This window comes from Phyllostomus discolor, chromosome 4 (genome assembly GCF_004126475.2).
Source record: "Phyllostomus discolor isolate MPI-MPIP mPhyDis1 chromosome 4, mPhyDis1.pri.v3, whole genome shotgun sequence".
Classification (NCBI taxonomy): domain Eukaryota; kingdom Metazoa; phylum Chordata; class Mammalia; order Chiroptera; family Phyllostomidae; genus Phyllostomus; species Phyllostomus discolor.
This window is the reverse complement of record NC_040906.2, coordinates 187,903,247-187,922,026: the sequence shown is the minus strand read 5'-3', so window position 1 is coordinate 187,922,026 and position 18,780 is coordinate 187,903,247. Positions and strand designations below refer to the sequence as shown.

The following is an 18,780-nucleotide window of genomic DNA, read 5'->3' as shown; positions in this document are numbered from 1 at the left end:
AAGAAGCAGTGAGCTGGTGGGTCTTTCATTTATCTCTGTGCGTCCCAATAAAAACCTCTCTTCTGGGCCACGTCAGTGTTACTTCATTATTGAAAAGTGTGTTTATGTGTTGCGGGTGAGAGGTTGAAAATGCAAGGAGACTAATTTTCTTTCCCCAAATTTATTGATAAAATACATGATTATAGTTATGTTTGTCCCATTTTTAATAATTTGATATAGGAAGAGGGAAAAGTAGTTATCTATTCAACCAATTTAAAGGAACTTTTCTAAACAGGATACATAACAGATGTGAAATTTCCAATTAAAGTGCTCAAAAAAGTAAAAATTTTCAATAACTGTTGAGTAAACGCCAGCTACTGCCCTGTTAGCATTCTGAACGGGAAAAGTTGAGTCCCATCCAAATTGGCTTACACTGGTCTTCATTAAAAGAGCCATTTATTTCCATTAGTATGCAAATGGATATTTGTTGCCAACATTTCTGGGGAGCACAGTAATGGGTCAAAATGCTGAAATATGCAGCCTGTGCTTTGCTTCAAAGCAAGTTGCTTGCTCGATGGATGAGAGAGCATCCTTACATCAGCTTCCTAATTGGTGGTTCTCAGCCCTATTGAAAATTAGAGTCACCTGATTCTAAAATTCCTGATGCTCACGCCACACCCCAGTCTAAGTGATCAGGATTTCTCAGTGAGTTCTCACGCTCAGTGTTTTTCGAAGGTTCTAGGTGATTACAGCATGCAGCCAAGTCTGTGAATCAGTCTGTAAGTGACTAGGCCTTGCAGTTGCACTTCATGTAACCAGGACTCCCATGTGTGGGACTGGGTGGTGAAGGCTGTGCAGGGAGGGTGTGGATGCCACTGCACACTGAGACAGATAGCGTCCATGGTCCTTGCTCTCTGCTATTGGAGTGGAGCTGCCGCTGGGTTCCAAACTGGAGTGACATGGACTAGCTCCGCCTTCCCGCACGATCCTAGGAAGTCTGTGGGGTTCTGTAGCTTCTGCCAAAGGAGCTCTCTTTATAAACCCTGATACCATGAACACGGCCTTTTTTAGGAGGGGCATCCAGGAATCTTTTTGTTGTTAATAGACTATTTTGTAGAGCAGAACTCCATAAAAAGGCCATATATGCGAAGTGGCCTCCAAACACCGAAGGAGCCAAGGCACCAAAGATCGAGGGAGACAAGTCCAGTTTGTCTGTTAATGAGTTAAGCGCAGTCCTGGGTGGCAGCAGGATGGCCAGATCTCTGCATGGTTCACACCCTAGACCACCTGCTTATACCTCCCCTTAGAAGTGAACTTGAGTGATAGGAAAATGGATGAGTGGGTGATCAGAAGGAACGGGGTGGGGGTGGGGACCAGATCTCAGGAAGCTTTTGCCCCAAGGTGAGCTAAGAGATAGATAACATTAAGGGTTCCTTGCCCTGGAGGAAGGATTAATAGGAATTCCAAGAGTAGCCCAGAGCGTCTTTACACATTCCAGAATCCATCCCTGAGGAAGTGGGTGGGGGGGTCAAGGGTCTCCATTCAGTTAAGATGTTGGGTTAGCTTCAAGATGGAGTCTGCTTTTGAAGATGGAGTCAGCTCTGTCCACACAAGCAGTTTTAGGTTCACAGGAAAATGCCGCAGTAGGTACAGAGATTTCCCATATACCCCCATGCTATCATGCAAGCACAGTCTCCCCTAAAATCCCAGAACAGAATGGTACATTTGTTACAACTGATTGTTAATATACATAAAGAAACAAGTGCTGAGAATTGAAAAGATATATAGCTTTCCTTGAAATGAGTTAATTTTGTTAATGTCTGTATACATTTTGTGCTCCTCACAGCCACTGAATACTTGGTGGCAGTGGTGATGTTTTGTTGACGTCCCTTTTGGGCCAACGGCTACCTGGGAGACTCTTGTATTATTCAGAAGACTCTCCTGTAGGTTGGTTTTTGTTTGTCTCTTCCTGCTTCAGCAATGTGAATTAAAAGTTGGCCCTTACCATCAAATGTCTCTTCTCCAGGGTTTTCTGTTCAACTATTAGGTACCTCTGTCCTTCCAGTGCAAACAGCCAGGCACAGCTGTGGGATTACAAGTAAAGGGGATTATGAAATGGGAAGAGACACGAAATTCCCCTTGGACCAAGGAGTAGGGGGTATAGATAACAAGGCATCCCAGTGACACATAAGGGAAGGAGATGTATTTAGTAATGCAACTTGGAACATGTAAAGACATAAGCAAATTGAAATGTCTCTCTCTTCCTAGTGAGAAAAAGTTTTTACTAAAAAGGATTCCAGAAAAAGGGCATTGTGCAATTTATTGCACTGCCTGTAAAGTTCCTGTTGGAAGACCAGGTAGAGTAGGTGGTTGTGCACACGTCCACTCTTAGGTGGTGGAGCAGGTATTCTGCCAGAGAGAAACTCCAGTATTAAGCAATCACAGAGCAGCCAGAAATACCACTCCTTCCCAGTCCCCGTGTACTGGAATATTACCATTTTGAAACTGTTACCCCTGCAGTGCCTCCCAAGGCCTCCCATCAGAATGAATCACTCCCATGGAGCATTTAATATTTCATTTGACTTTGGACTTCTGCAGCTCACATGCACTTGAAGATTCTAGACTCATTGAATGGCTGGTGCTGATTTCTGTGACCACTTCACAATATTTTGCACAGAGTAGATGATAAATGCTTGCTAAAATAAACAGGCATGAGAGCAGAACAGACAGCACATTTCCAGAGCGCTGTGATGACTGGGATTGAAGTAAGATGGAGAAACCTGAATCTTCTCTGTTGTGTGATAAGAAGCCATCAGAAGCCTCTAAGGAGAGCATAACTTAGTAGGTAATGCAAGGAAGGGGCTGCCTTCCCATTTCCTTCCTGGTCTGTAGCTGTGTCTGTGGGACTGGCTTAACCCCTTTTCCCCATTAGAGGGCTGGCGAAAGGGGTCTTTTTTTCCCGTCTTTAAGGATAAAGTATGACTGGCCTTTTAGATATACTGACAGCTCCCTTTTAAAATGAATTTTTATAATCACATTAATGTGTCACATTAAAACAAACAAACCTTAATCTTCCTAGAGCGGATGTGAACTCCTTGAGACTGACAGATTTAATTTTAGTTGCAAGGAAAAAAAAAAAGGACCCAGACTATTTCATTACAGTCAATTAAGGTCAGCCACCCAAGTCTGCCACCAACAAAAGGATTCTTTAACAATGAAGACTTTTAATTCTACGTACTCTCTCTAATAAATCAACCTCAAGAAAGAAGTTTTAAAACCCCACCAAATGAATCATTGCCCTCAAATGGAATGTCAACACGTAAGCTGTGGAGTGAAGTCATTATTGGCAGTATCATATTTACACATATGTTGTGTTAACAGAATAATAGTTATTGCTGGAAGAAGATGAATAAATTTGAACAAAAATATGCACTTTTTGACTACATGCTGATTATTTATTAGGTGTTGAAAGTGACTTTCACAGAGAAAAGAAAAGCATGGCATCTTTTGGAGCTGCTGAAGAATCCTGAGTTAGAGAGATTTCCACTTGCTGACATGTTAGGAATCCCGGAGCAATGTGGAGCTCCCAGGCATGTGCCCACACTACTTAGATCCAATTGGGTTTATGAGTACAACAGATGATGTTGTACAGAAGGAAAGAAGGGAAAAAAAAGCCAAACACTTTTAAACTGGCCTGAGTAACTGTTTCTGCCAAACAAGTAGTGTGCAAGCTACTTGTACACTACAGCTTTCATTTTACCACCTATGTTTTTCTATAGCAGGAACAGCCTGGTGTTTATTGCTGTAGTTAAACTTTTTATTGCATGAGAAATAATGCTCTTTGATAAAGAATACATACACTGACAGTTCACTTTTTTCTTGTTTTAATACAGGAATTAAGTTACCACACTGCATTTTTTTAAATCTTCATTTGAGGACACTTTTTCATATTACTTTTTAGATAGAGAGGAAGGGAGAAAGAGAAACATCAATGTGAAAGTGAAGCATCAATTGATTACTCCATATGCACCCAGATAGGGGATTGTACACACCCAAACCGGGGATTAAATCTGCAACCCTTTGGTTAGGAGAGATCACTCCAACCAACTGAGCCACACTGGCCAGGGCTACACTACATTTTTAATCTCTAAAAGATAAGGGCTCCTACCACAGTCTCTTTATCATTCTTAAAATAATTCATCAAACGTGTTGTCAGTTGTCAAATTTTCTCATGAATGTCATGATTTTTAAAAGTTTTAGTAGAATCCAAATAAGGTCCATAATGTTGCAATTGATAATATCCCTTAAGTTTCTTTTAATACCTAATTTCTCCCCTATCTCTCTCCCTCACCCCTCTAATGTTTTTGTTGAGGAAATCAGGTCATTTTTCTTGTAGAATTTTCCATAGTCTGCATGTTGTTGATTGTATCCCAGCTTTCATAACTATTATTATTTATGTAAACACAGCACACATACACTGTAGCTGCTTCCCTAGACAGAGTGAGAAACATCTCTCCTTAATCAGAACAACCTCAAACATGAAAAAGTGCCACAGCCGTTTTTGCTAGAGAACACCAAGTGATAATGTTCAAGTGTTCCCTGGCCACTTTCTGCTGTTTCTGTGTGAATAAGTTATAAAGGTATAAAACAATTAGGGAAGAATGTCACTAAGGATGTACATTTATGAGGAACAGATTTTCTTAAAAAATTATTAGACATCAACTTTTGTAACCTTACATAATAGAAGTGCCAATTAAAGCAGATGATTGGTTCTGGTTGGCAGGGAGGACTCTTGTGTAAGATTCTTACAGTTACAAAGAGCTATTCTGTGTGCTTGGGAACTTCACTGAGGCATAATCACAGACAGCTTTGATGATTTAATTAAAATCAAATATGAGAAAATGAAAAATAGCATGCACTATAGCCACAATAAAAACTACAGTAAACTCTAAAAAGCCTCTTAAATTCTCATAAGTAGCTCTTTCAGTATCTAATGAAAACAGATCGATTACTTGAAGACTGAAATGTATTATATAAAACGAGTTCATAGAGATCAAAACTTACTTTTATAGACTCTTAAACGCAGCATACCTTTGGGGAATATTGCCATTTCAAGAAGAAAAATAGTTTCAGCAGTGATATAGAAACATTTACCATCAGAGCAGCTTTGTGTCCCACTTCTGCTTATAGTGTGCAGCACGGCTCTGGTACGTGATGGACCTTCGAGTTCATTTTGACTGATCCTTTTCTTATATTACATACTCTGACCAGGTCTATTGTTATTGCCATAACATTAAAAAATAAATTCTTAAGTTTCAGGACCTTTCTGTTTTTCTTTAAGAAGCAAAATTATGTAGGGGAAAGCTGTGCCTGTGGCCAGGGGAATATTGCCGTATAAAGCACTTGCTGCGCATTAAAGATACAAATTGTGGTTTTTCTCCTTTCCCTGTGTACTGATATGAAGGATTCACTGGAAGACCGAATCTAGTTAGAGTATTTACAGGGCTCCCATGACGACACTAAACCACCATCAGTATCCTCTGTGCTTAAAATCCTTTTCTAACGGGAGGGAAGGACTCTTGACTGGTCCAGTCTTCCTGGTGACCAAAAATAATCAGTGATAAGATTGAGATTTTAATGTCTGCTTAAGGCTTTTTGTCTAGGCCCAGTAAGCAGAATAAGATTGAAATTTATTCTCTCTCTTCCCTCTTTTTATCATATGTTCCTTATTTTCATTTTAGGTAGACAGAAGTAAGGAAAAAAGAGAGGTTTTGGTTCTTACAAAGCTTGGGTCCACATCTTCTGTTGCTGTAATAGTTAGCATTCTTACTATTGCAAGTGATGGAAATATTAACATGAATTCCATTAAGTTAAAAAAAAATGTATTGGGTCATGACTTCCTACAGCACAGGTAATGTTGCCTTCAGCCATGTTTCCAGTGATGTCCACAGGGTGCAGGCCTGTCCCTGCTGTCCCTTGGCTGGGCTTCCTTCTCTGTTGGGCACCAGACCCCAGACCTGTAAGACTCACTACCTAAATTGAAGGGTCTCTGTATTCTTCCTTCCACTTCATTATTTCTTGGTCTTTGCCTTTTATTATTTCACTTCTTGCCCTTAAAATGTCCCTCCTTTGGACCAGTGTTGACGATCTTGCAACACCATAGATTTCACCCTGTCTGCCCCATCTGAGACTATAGAGCTCATCTCCATTCATTAGCCGCCCTCCCTTTAAAGTCATGATCTTTCTACTAATGTTCAAGTACACCATCCTAAAACTAAAAACCTTTTGATCTTTCTATCCCATTCAAGTATTGTCTGAGCTCTTGCATTCCTTGTTGAATGTAAAAATCCCTACCATGGACCTTGGTCAATGTTAATCCTCCTCCTTTTTCTTCCAGTCTCCTGGAGAATTGTCTGTGCTAATTACCTCCATTTGCTTACTTCTTATTTAGAAGCTTCAGTTCTGCTGTACTCACCTTCCTTATCATGTGGTTTCTTTGTAATCCTTGTGTTAAGATGAAAAAAAAATGACCCTTCTTCAATATCTGTGTTAAAACCCTGGAAACTGAAGGCTAATTTTTGGAAAAAGGACCTTTGCAGATCTGATTAAATTAAGAATCTTGAGATAATTCTGGATTATCTAGATGGGCCCTGAATGCCATCACAAGTATCTTTATAAAAGACAAAGGCTAATGTGGTACCACAAACAAAGGAATGCCCCAAACTACTAAATTTTGGAAGAGGCAAGGAACAGACTCTTCCCTAGAGCCCCTGGAAGCAGTATGGCCGTGACCTTGCTGACATCCTCATTTTGGACTTCTGGCCTCCGTAACTGTGAAAGAATAAATTTCTGTTGTTTTAGAAGACCACGTTTTTTTGGTAATTTGTTATAATGGCCACAGGAAAGTAAATACAGTTCTTTTAATATTCTTGGTAAAATTCATGACCAGAAATGACTGACTTTTCAGAAAGTACACATGCCTGAGTAGCCAGCACACAGCCCAAGAAGTAGAACCTAACCAGCTCTACTGAAGACCCCTTGAGTCCCCTTTCAGCCCTTCACCAAAGTATCCATTTTTTTAGACTTTTAATATCATGTTTTTAACCTAATAGAAGCAGAATTATAAAGTACCTATTCTTTTGTGTCTGGATTCTTTCTCTTAATCTGTAAGATTCATCCATGTTATCTTGTGTGGTTGTAGATTTTTTGTTCTCATTGCTATATAGTTACCTTGTCTGTATATGGCACAGTTTATTTCTTCTGTTAAATGTTGACAAATATTGCTGTTGTGAACATTCATTGCATGTCCTTTGATGAACATATATCTGTGTTTCTAATTAGTACATAGTGAAGAAGGGATTTCCTGAGTCACACATGCCTTCTCGTTTCTTTCTATACTCTCTAAGTTGACAATCTAATCTGCACTCACTGCTTCAATTATCATCCATTGCTGTTACTCTTAAATCTCTTTGATTTCAATCACCCTGTTGAGATTCCAAATGTTACCTGTCAGACACACAGACACATATATAATGGTTAGTGGATCCCAATCCAAACTCAAGTTTTTACCCCCCCAGAAATGGAGTTCTTTCCAGTGTCACTTATGGTGGTAATGGAGTATCATCAGTCCTAATCATTAAAGTTGGAAACAAAATTATCTTCCTTTCTTTGATTATCTTGCATGCACCATATTCCTAAAGCCTCTTGATTTCCTTGCCACATTGTGGCTGTATTATTGTAGGGGCACATGGTCCCTTTAACTACTTCTAATTGGTTTCTCAGCTCCCAGTCTGTCTTGTCTGTCATCCATCCACAAAATTAAAGGGACCATGTGCCCCTTTACGTTGATCCTGCCATATCCCTTTTCAAACTCATGGACATGGATAGATTACCATTGATTATAGAATCATGTCAAAATTTTATATGTTAGCTTTCTATAATTTCAAATTTGATTTCAATATTAGCATTGTTTTCTATGAGAGTTTATGATAAATTGCTCGAAGGGCATCCTATGAACATTTCTTGTAATGGCTCCATATAATCACCATATGTTGAGAGTTTACTGTACCTAGCACACATATGATCCTTATAACAGCTTTGTGTGGTTGTGGTAATTATCTGTGTTATTATCTTCAGTTTATAGTTGAGGCAATCAAAGCTCAGAGAATTTAAGGTATTGTCCAAGGTCATTCATCCAGAAACCTAATAAGTTTGCACATACTGGAAGTCATGAAACAGTTTGTTGTTTGCATGTTCATCACTCCTCTCATGGCCTCTGGATAGGGGGAGTGTTTCTCCCAGCTTCTCACCTCTGTAATGTGCTTTTCTGCAGTTGCACCTGCTCCTGGCAGAGAGCTGTGGTTCTGGGTCCTACAGTTCTGAGATGGGCCCCTCCTATGAATGTGCATTCTTTCCCCTCACATTCTCTAAAGCTGGAACATGGAGATCTGAACTCTTGCACCTATTGCCTGGGCCAGGGGACCATAGTTGCAACCAGTCTTGTTTGGTTCCACTGCCTCTTCTCTTGCAGATTCTCCCCCCATCCTTCCATCTCTTTCTCTCTTTTGTCTTTCTCCCCTTTAGGCTTCTTCTCCTCTGTTTTCTTCCACTCCCTGCTTTTGTAAGGCTCCCTTTTTAAAGGTCAGTCTCTGGAGGTGAAATCTGTCCCTTTGATCACCTACCTCCCACGCTTCACTTTTCAGGTTAGAAAAACCCAGTGCAGTGTAATAATCAAACATCAAACAAGCAAACTAGGGCTAGGGTGGGGACATTATGTATACATTTGCTTTAGCAATATAAGATGATTCATGTTTGAATCACTATGCATAGATTTATTGGAGTTTAGTGATGAGGAAATTATGGGCCAAATTATACTGTTGACACAAACATGTATCGTTTTATATATATTAGGGTTAACCAAATAATGTACAAGAAAATAAAGCGATGCTGGTGAAGCTACATAAGTAGTAATTTATAGCAAGGCTTGCCAAACTATGACCAATTCAGGACAACATTGATGATAAATTATTGTGCTATCCTTTCTGAAAATTCCAATGATTCTAGCTGTACAATAGGAGTTTTGCAATTTCCCAACATTATATACCTACCAGACCTTGGAAAACTGACTAGTTAACTTTTTCTTTCAACTTTCATAACAGGTAGTAGATAACTGAAAACCTTTTATATAATAGATACTCAAGATATTTGTTGAACTAAATTGGATCTTCTTGAGGATTAATCCATCATGACTAGGTGGGGTAATTCAACATGATAACTTGGGAAATTTTTATGGAATTTTGGAATACCTTGTAGACTAATACATGCTAAATCACCACTGGGCTCTTTCTTTGTCAACAGTGATCTGATACCTAAGAAAAGCATTTGAATAGATAAAAAGGCACTAAAGATTAATGTCTTTTTTCAGTTATGCTTTTCACAAGCAGTAGCAGCTCATGTGAGATAGTTAACTAACAGATATGGTATTATGAAGGAAAAATTAAATACCAAAAGAAACACAGACCATGAGCCACTGTTATTTGATGATCGAAAATGCAGTTAGACACAAGTTACCAAATTTTTCAGACTGTAAGATGCATAAGACGCACCTAGGTTTTAGAGGAGGAAAACAGGAAAAAAATTTTGAAGCAAAAATGTAGTAAAATATTTAATAACATAAATAACATGTGCCGCCACCCACCCCCACAGTGAGCCAGGTAAGCTACATTCAGACTGTAAGACACACCCCCATTTTCCTCCCAAATTTGGGGGAAAGGTATGTCTTACAGTCCAAAAAATGCAGTATTTATGATTACCTTAAACTTTCTTATGCTTTAATATAACCTCCTGGTAAACCTAATTTATGTTCTATTGTACATTAACTCTATTGGAGAAACTACACCTTAGGTAAAAATGTAAGGGATTTTTGTGTCTTTGCTTGTAATTTTAAATGATTTAGTCATAAAATTTTAAATGTCATAGTTATACTCACACTATTACCACAAAACTCAATTAGACAATTACTGAATGCATTTGTTCATGAAATATATTACAAGAGTATTTGCTTTGGTCCCCAAATCTATTTTGGTACCTCATTTGTATTCTGATCTTTGGAACCTCCATAACCTGTAAGTATAGGGTTTGCCTCAGTTCAGAATTAAGAGCATAGACTCTCCAGCCAGATTGCCTGAATTCAGATCCTGGTGCCATCTCTTTCTAGCTGAGTTTGGGCAGATTACTTATACCTTCTCTGCCTCTGGGTTCTGAAATATTATTACCTGCCACAAAGGAGTATTATAAAGATTGTGAGTTAATATTGGAAAGGCATATGGAGACTGACACACTCTAATACCTGAATATGTGTTTGTGACATGAACTGGATAAATTATACCTCATTTAACTGGGTTCCAAGAACTATGGAGTAGTAGGTGTTTGTTCAATTTGTTGTGATTATATTTTGCATTTGGTAGCATGTTGTAGGATCATTTCACAAGGAAGATAATTTTTGCCTGTTTATTTTACTGCTTTTGAGAAGATATCCATCAGAGTCAGAAAGTAGCCATAATACGATTTTTCTTTATTTTGACAACCAAATATTACTATTATAAAAATGCTGTTACTGGAAGTTTTCAGCAGTATAACAAGGCAAAACAAACAACAACAACAACAACAACAAAAGACATACACATTGGGAAGGAAGGAATAAAATGATTTCTCATTGTAGATGACATGGTTGTATGACATAGATCATAGTTTTATATCCCTCATGGTCCTTAACTTTTCCTGTCTGACTTATTTCACTTAGGTAACAGATGATTTGACTTGGGTGGTAGGCACACGCTGCAATATGCAGATTATGTATCATAGAAATATACATTTGAAATCCATATAAGCTTATTAACCAATGTCCCCCCCAAATTAATAAAAATAAGTAAATCAAATTTGTGCCCCCTACAATTGATCATAAACCAATATGTAAACTATAAAGCTATAAAACATCTAAAAGAAAACATAGGAGAAAACTTTTGTGACTTTTGGTTAGGCAAAGATTTTTTTTTTGGATACCACAGCTAAAGTACAATCTATCAAAGAAAAAAATTGACACAGTGGGCTTAATTAAAGTTAGAAACTTCTCCTTTTTTAAGGATATTGTTAACAGAATGAAAAGACAAGCCACAAACTGGGAAAAAGTATTTACAAATCACATATCAATCAAGGAAAAATGTCTAGAAAATAGAGAACACACGAATCTCAACAACAAGAAAACTGACTCAACAATGGAAAGAAAAAAAAGGACACAAGCTTTGAACACTTTACCAAAGTAGATGGAAAAGTGAATTTTACTCTGTGGGAATTAAAAATAAATTTAGAAAAGAATACAAACATTCAGAACAGATTACTCATCTGAGTCTCAAGTAGAAAAAAGTCAATCCTTTTCTGAGTTGTCATACTGTATTGCAGTATTTTAAAACTATGCCGATAAGCATTTTCAGTGTTCTGTATGGCACTCAAAAGATGGACCTGCTCTGCTTAGATGTTCAGATCTAAATAGCATTAAAAAAATAGATCTGTTCCTGATTAATGTTCAGATCAAATGACTATACCTTATTTTGCTTGTAGCATTTATTTTAAATGTCTAGTTTCTCTCTTTATCTAAGCCTTCTGCAGTGTTCTTATTTTATTTTAGCATCAAATTCCATGAGTCAGTTTTCAGCCAATAACCATTCCCCCCGCACCCCTTTTGCCACTACTTTAACTTAGCTAGTATTTTTCTTTGCATGCCTCTCATTTATTTTTCATCAGCTATCATTTTATTTGGTTTCCGTCTACCCCATTTTACTGTCTTTTGTTTTTAAAGCACTGTGACTGTGAGTGGCTGGCTTCTGTGGGAGAAGGGCAGAGTGTGAGTGCTGGAGGCAGATGGGGCATGTGGGTGGGTCGCAATGACTCATTTTTTTTAAGGTGTTGATTTTTGATGTAGAAATGTTAAGGACCCCTAAAGAAAATTCTTTATTTTGTTAAAGATCCTGCAAGTCACTTTTAACCTTGGAAAAATCTTTTGAAGCTCCTTTGACCTGTCCTCTTTTTTCATAACCTTACTAAATCTTCTGTGTCTTTCCCTTCCACTCTATTTGATATATTTCTCTTTCACAGAATGTGAATTCTAATATCACTTTCATTAGATAAGGCTGACTCTGCACCAAACAGCTTCTCAAGATTATTATGTGCTGCACTTTGGTTTAACATTCCATCGCCTAGGTGTTCAGTGTTGTTCTGTTTATATTTTGAAGGGTTCCTAGATTCTAAAACTAATCAATGCTCATAATAGAAACTATGAAGAATATAGAAGGCATAAAGAAGGAAAAGTAATTCATAATCCTCTTACATAGCTATTATTACAGTTTGTATTTTGGTGTATAACTTTCCAGACATTTTGTATTCATGTACATATATAATGTAGATCATATATATTATAATTTATACCTTATATTTTAATACATATTATATAATTATTTATAGATTCTAATATTGTTACTTAACATAGCTTGAATTTACCCCCATTGCTAAATATTCTTATACAATAGTTTTTAATGGTTACATAATATGCTATAATATGCCATTCTTTGAATCTATTTAGCTGTCTATCCATTTTCTTTTTGATTAATAGTTAAGCATTTTCCATTTCTATTGTAAAAAAGTGTATGTCAGTGAACATAGTTCAAATAAATCTGCCACATTTATAGGAATTTTCTCAGGGTAAATTTTTAGGAATAGAGTTAATGGGTCAAACAGTGGGCATAATCTTAAGGGGTTAAGTCTCCTAGAAAGTTTACACTTCTCAGCACATAAGAATGAGTCTCATTTCTCTACATCTTCATTTGGCATTTTGAAATATTTGTGGCCACTTGTTTATCAAAAATCTGGAACTACATAGTTGGCAAAATGGACATTTACTTATTTATCATTTTAGTTACAGTTCTGTGAATTTACCTGCCTGGGTTTATTGCCTAATTTTATATCATAATGTTTTTATGGTTGGTTGTTTGTTTTAAATTGACTAGTAAGAGATGGTTAATAAAGATACTAATCTTTCATCTGTTACACATTGTACATATTTTTAAACAAATTAGCATCATCTATTAAGTTTGTTGTAGGTATGTTAACATTTTCATTTTAATTGTGAATGGGATCCATTTTACCATTATATTTTCCAAATGTTGAATATGATTATGAAGGAAGCTTTTGGTTTTCAAAATAAGTTTGCATCTTGACACCTTATGAAATTATATTATTATAATAATTAATTGACTCTATTGAGGTTTTTTTGGTTGACAAATATAACATCTGCAAGTAGTGATAATTGTGTATCTTATTTTATGGAATTATTCCTCCTTACTTTGTGAAATCTCACTGCATTAATGAGGATTTTCAGAAAGTCTACTAGTAGTGGAAATAATTTATAACCTTGTCTTTTCCTGGTTTCCATGGGAATGCCTGTAAGCACAAAGTTGCCAACTCTTATGAAATATATATTATTCACATTAAACAAGTACCATTGTATTTTTAGTTTGCAGTTATTTTTATGAGAAATGGATTTGAATTTTAATTAAAGCACTTGGGGCATCTATGGAGATGCTGATAATTTTTTCCATTGAGCCATCCTTGCATTCTCAAAATAAATTTTAAAGTAATGATTTAGTTTTCTTATAGTATAGTGCTTGGTGCATTTTATTCATTTCTCTTTCATGTTTTGTCTGTATATGAATGAATTTAAGACTTATCTGAACTTCATTTTTGTGACTTTATTGTCAGTTTTTGGTATCAGGGTCCTACTACCTTGGTATTAGGCATCTCTGAGCTTTGGAAGAATTTGTATCTGGTTATATTCTCCTTCTTAGTTATAATGTTTTATACTTTTACTTTCCATTTTTCTTGAATTATACTTTCTATTGGCATGCTAGATATTAATTAATTATAAAATAAAATCTGAATTAATTCCCAATCTTAATTATTTTTAAAATCTCATTTTATAGTTATTTATTGCTGCTTTCCATGCATCCGCTTCTGCAACCTTAGTTAACTTGCTTTAATGTTGAAATTTAACAGAGCATTAGCTCCACTTCCCACCGCTGCAGACTCTCTTTAGTTTCCAGTAATTATATGATCCCTTTTTTGTTTAAAAAAAGTGCAGTTTAACTACTTCTTATAAAACCACTTCCGGTAGAACTGCAAATTCAAAAGTTAGTGGTAAGTACAGTGGGAAAATCCCTATCATTTCTTCATTTCCTCTCTGAATACTAAGTTATTAAAATCAAAATATGCTTACATGGCAATACTAAGGTGTCATCTTTTGGGGGCTTTGTTTTTTGTTTGCAGATGTCGCTGTGGTGGAGATGAGTGACGCCTTCCGGCAGCCGTCCTTGTTTTACCACCTTGGAGTGAGAGAAAGTTTCAGCACAGCCAACAACATTATCCTCTATTGTGATACTGACTCAGACTCTCAGCAGTCACTGAAGGTACCTCACTTGTTTACTAAATAGTTACTTAGGCACCAGAATTTTAAGGGTGCCTCTCTGTCATCCAAAAATATTTAAGTAGATTTTGTTTATTTGTTTTTGTCAGTCCGATAATTGTGCAACAATTACTAGTTAAGCTGTAAGGTTAATCTGGAATTCGGTGTAGAAATTTGATGGTACACAGGTAGGAAAAAAACTGAGCTCCAGTTAGAGTTACACCTGAGGAGACTGTGTTAACAGGAAGTATACACACTGGAGAAAGAAGAGATTGTGTAAGTATGGTCAAGCCTCCTGCTTGTCACCGTTGGGGGTTTCGTTGGGTACACCTGTCTCCACCTAGAAAGTCTCTGCTTCCTATTGAAACCTACTCTAAGTTGAAATTCTCTGAGTATCACCAGAAAATTGCCATCCTCTTTCATGGAGATATAATTTCAGTTAAGATGAGAAAGGGGAAATAAAAACTCACTATATTCACCCACAAAATTCAGCATATTCTAACTCATTCTCTCCATTAGAGAAGCTTAAATAATATGAGGGCATTTCCTCCATCCAGAAAATTGCCTAAAATGCTTTTGCAAGGCCAAGTAATTTTACACTGTGTGATTCTTTGAAAAGCATCTAACAGTTCAGTGAAACTCATGCTGAGTCTGACTTTATTCATTTCCTTTGTGAAACTTCCGGCTGGCTTTATGTGCTTTTTCTCATCTTTATCTTTTAGTTCTGAAATTAACAGCCTTGGGATGTGGAACTTAGAGCCACATTTCTAATAGCTTGGTAATTGTTATATGAAGATTTCTAACCCCAAATCCACACAAAAATTACTAATACTATTTTGCTTTTATCTTTGTACCTAAAGTTTGTATGACTTTCTCTGAAAAATCTGCATTTTCTTTTAGCAGATACATTTACTGCATGCCAGGCATTGTGCTGGGCACTGATAGGCTAGCCCTTTCCAGAATACTCTGGATAGTCTTGTGAGACTTTCTCCTACTCTGTCTAAATCTGCTTTTTACCTGGAGTAGTTCTTTAAGAACCCTCCAGATTTACTTCTTTAATTAATGCATTATAAAGTTTGTTTTTGTGTATTCTGAATTAGACATTTTGACTTGCTACTGTTAACAGTTGATGGAGTGAGATTATTTTAGTTTTTCTTTTTATTCTAATATTCTGCTTTTTGCATTAAGTTTATTTTAAACAGGCAGTTCATGCTGGACATTTTTTACTCTGCATTATTTTTATTCTTGCCCTATTGGTATCTGGTGATTTAATTTTATGACCATTCTTTCCTAGGGAAAATTTTTTAAGTGAATTAAAATTACATTGGAGAAAAAGAGATAAAACTAATCTTAGGGAAATTAAGAAAACAATCCCATACACAGTTGCTTCAACTGTACGTGGAAAATTGTAAGACACTAAAGATGGAAATTGAAGAAGATACAAACAAATGGAAGCATATACCATGTTCATGGATAGGAAGAATTAACATTAAAATGTCCATACTACCCAAAGCAATCTGGAGATTCCTATCAAGATTCCAATGACGTATTTCAAAGAAGTAGAATTAGTATTTCAGAAATTTGCATGGAACCATAAAAGGCCCCACATAACAACAGTGATCCTGAGAAAGAACAAAGTTGGAGGAATTGTGCTGCATAATATCCAACTATACTGCAAGGCCATAGTAATCAAAACAGCATAGTATTGTCATGAAAACAGACACATAGATCAACAGAACAGAATAGAGAGCCTAGAAATAAACCCACACCTTTATATAAATTAATATTTGACAGAAGAACCAAGCACATATAATGGGCTAAAGATAGTTTATTCAATAAATGGTAATGGGAATATTGGACAGATATGTGCAGAAAAATGAAATTAGACCACCTACGTATACCACACACAACAATAAATTTAAAAAATGGATCAAAGAATTAAATGTTAGACCTGAAACCATAAAAATCCTAGAAGAAAACAAAGGCAGTAAAATCCTGGATATTGCTCATAGACTTTTTTTTTATTGGATATATCTCCCCAGACAAGGGAAACAAAAGAAAAAATAAACAAATGGGACTATGTCAGACTAAAACGTTTTTACACAACTAAGGAAAACAACAAATTGAAAAGACAACACACTGAGTAGGAGAACATAATCGCCGATATATCTGATAAGGCATTAATATCCAAAATTTGAAAAGTACTTACAAAACTCAATATCAAAAAAAACAAACAATCCAATTAAAAAATGGGTAAAGGACCTGAATAGACACTTATCCAAAGAGGACATACAGATAGCCAATAGATGTATGAAAAGATGCTCAACATCACTAATCATCAGAGAAATGCAGATTAAAACCACAATGAGATACCGTCTCACACCAGTCAGAATGGCTATCATCAATAAATCAACAAACCACAAGTGCTGTTGAGGATGTGGAGAAAGGGGAACCCTTTTATGCTGTTGATGGGAATGCAAACTGGTGCAGCCACTAAGGAATGCACTGTAAAGAAACCTCAAAAAATTAAAAATGGATCTGCCTTTTGACCCAGTGATCCTGTTTCTGGAAATATATCCAAAGGAACCCAAAACTCTAATTCAAAAGAATATAAGCACTCCTATGTTCATTGCAGCATTATTTACAATTGCCAAGATATGGAAGCAGCCCAAGTGTCCATAAATAGATGGGTGGATAAAACGAGACATTTACACAACAGAATTCTACTTGGCTGTAAAAAAGAAGAAAATTTTGCAACAGTATGGATAGACCTGGAGAACATTGTGCTAAGAGAAATAAGCCAGTCAGAAGAGACAAATACCATATGATTTCACTCATATGTAGAATCTAATGAACAACTTCAACTAACAAGCAAAACAGAGACAGACTCATAGATGAAGAGCAGATGACAGCTAGTGAGGGGGATTAGGGGGTGGAGGGATTGAGCAAAAAAGAAAAAGAACTCATCGACATGGACAGCCGTGTGGTGATTGCTGTGGGGAGGGAGGTATAAGGGGACTAAATGATAATGGAAAAAATACATTGAAGATTAAACTTAAAAAAGTAAAATAAAATTTCTCTTTTCAATCAAAAAAAATAAATAAATAGCTAATCTTATCAGAAATTTGTCTGGGACAACTAAACTGATTTATTACATTGCTTTCAGCCAGCCTTTGAATAGAAGTGTTATTGCTATTTGAATAAAATAGTTCTTTAGAAAGACTACTCTATTTAAAATATACTTATTTATCTGGTAAATAATAGTGCTTGTTATTGAGCACTTACTGTGGGCTAAGTAATAGGTGCTTTACCTGAATACATTTTCACATTAAATTCTTAAAACATCCCTTTTAGGTATATATTCTGTCACCATTTGATAGAAGTGCAGACTGAGGCTCAAATGTAATCATTTGCCCAAGGTGATATAGCTAGTAAAATTTGGGGCCAAGCCTGCCTGGCTCCAAAGTCCATCCTCCTTAACCACTCAACTTCATTGCAGTTACTTCTAGTTAGAAGGATATCAGACATTCCTGCTAAGTGTGTTTATTTCAAAAGGCCATCAAGTGTTCCTCCTGAGTTGTTCCCTGCAACAGCCATTTTTCTTTTCTCTGCCTCCTATTAGCTTAAGCTTTTTGCTGTATTCTTATTTAGCTTGTTCCTAGCCCAAGTAGGTGTCCCATTGCAGAGGACAAAGGTCTTTAGGATAGAAAAATATTTTTTCAGTCTAACAACTTCCTCTGAGCCCTAGAAATTCCTCCAATCCTCTGCTGATAAAAGTCTCTGTGTGTGTGTTTAATTTTAATTATTTCTGTTGAAGTTAGTTATAGGTATAACTGTTACCTAGTTATCCCTGCCATCTACAAAAAGGAAAGGTACTGTGAAATAAGGCAGAACAAGAGGTATTTATAAATAATATATTGTGTATGGATTGGCCAAATAAAATTAAAAAATGAAACTTGTCCATTTTCACAGAGCAAAGGCGGAATGAGAATGCTATTGTTGTCATATACTTAGCTTCACTTGGGTTGATTCTTTGGACATCGAGAAAGTACAGCTGTACTACTTACATTTTCATCTAATGCTCTTTGTTGAAGAGAGCAATTTCTCTTTGGCAAATTCTCAGGGAGAAATCATTGGGAAGGGTGTTTTTTTAAATTTAAGCTTCCGAAAAATAATTGATGGGAACCATACAAGTACTTAAAATTTATATCTGAGTTTATATGAAAAGATAATTTAAACTGTAATCATATGTCACTGAATGACAGGAAGTGTTCTGAGGAATGTGCTGCTAG

At 36.4% G+C, this 18,780-nt stretch overlaps 1 protein-coding gene across 2 annotated transcripts in view; it reads left to right on the top strand.

Annotated features, from left to right (window-relative positions):
- Positions 1–18,780, top strand: part of MAP3K5 (mitogen-activated protein kinase kinase kinase 5) — a 180,914-nt gene that overhangs the window by 31,753 nt on the left and 130,381 nt on the right. For both annotated transcript variants that reach the window (XM_028508900.2, XM_036024775.1), the window contains exon 2: positions 14,353–14,492. In XM_028508900.2, the coding sequence (XP_028364701.1) occupies positions 14,353–14,492 (140 nt within the window). The remainder of the gene's footprint in view (positions 1–14,352; positions 14,493–18,780) is intronic.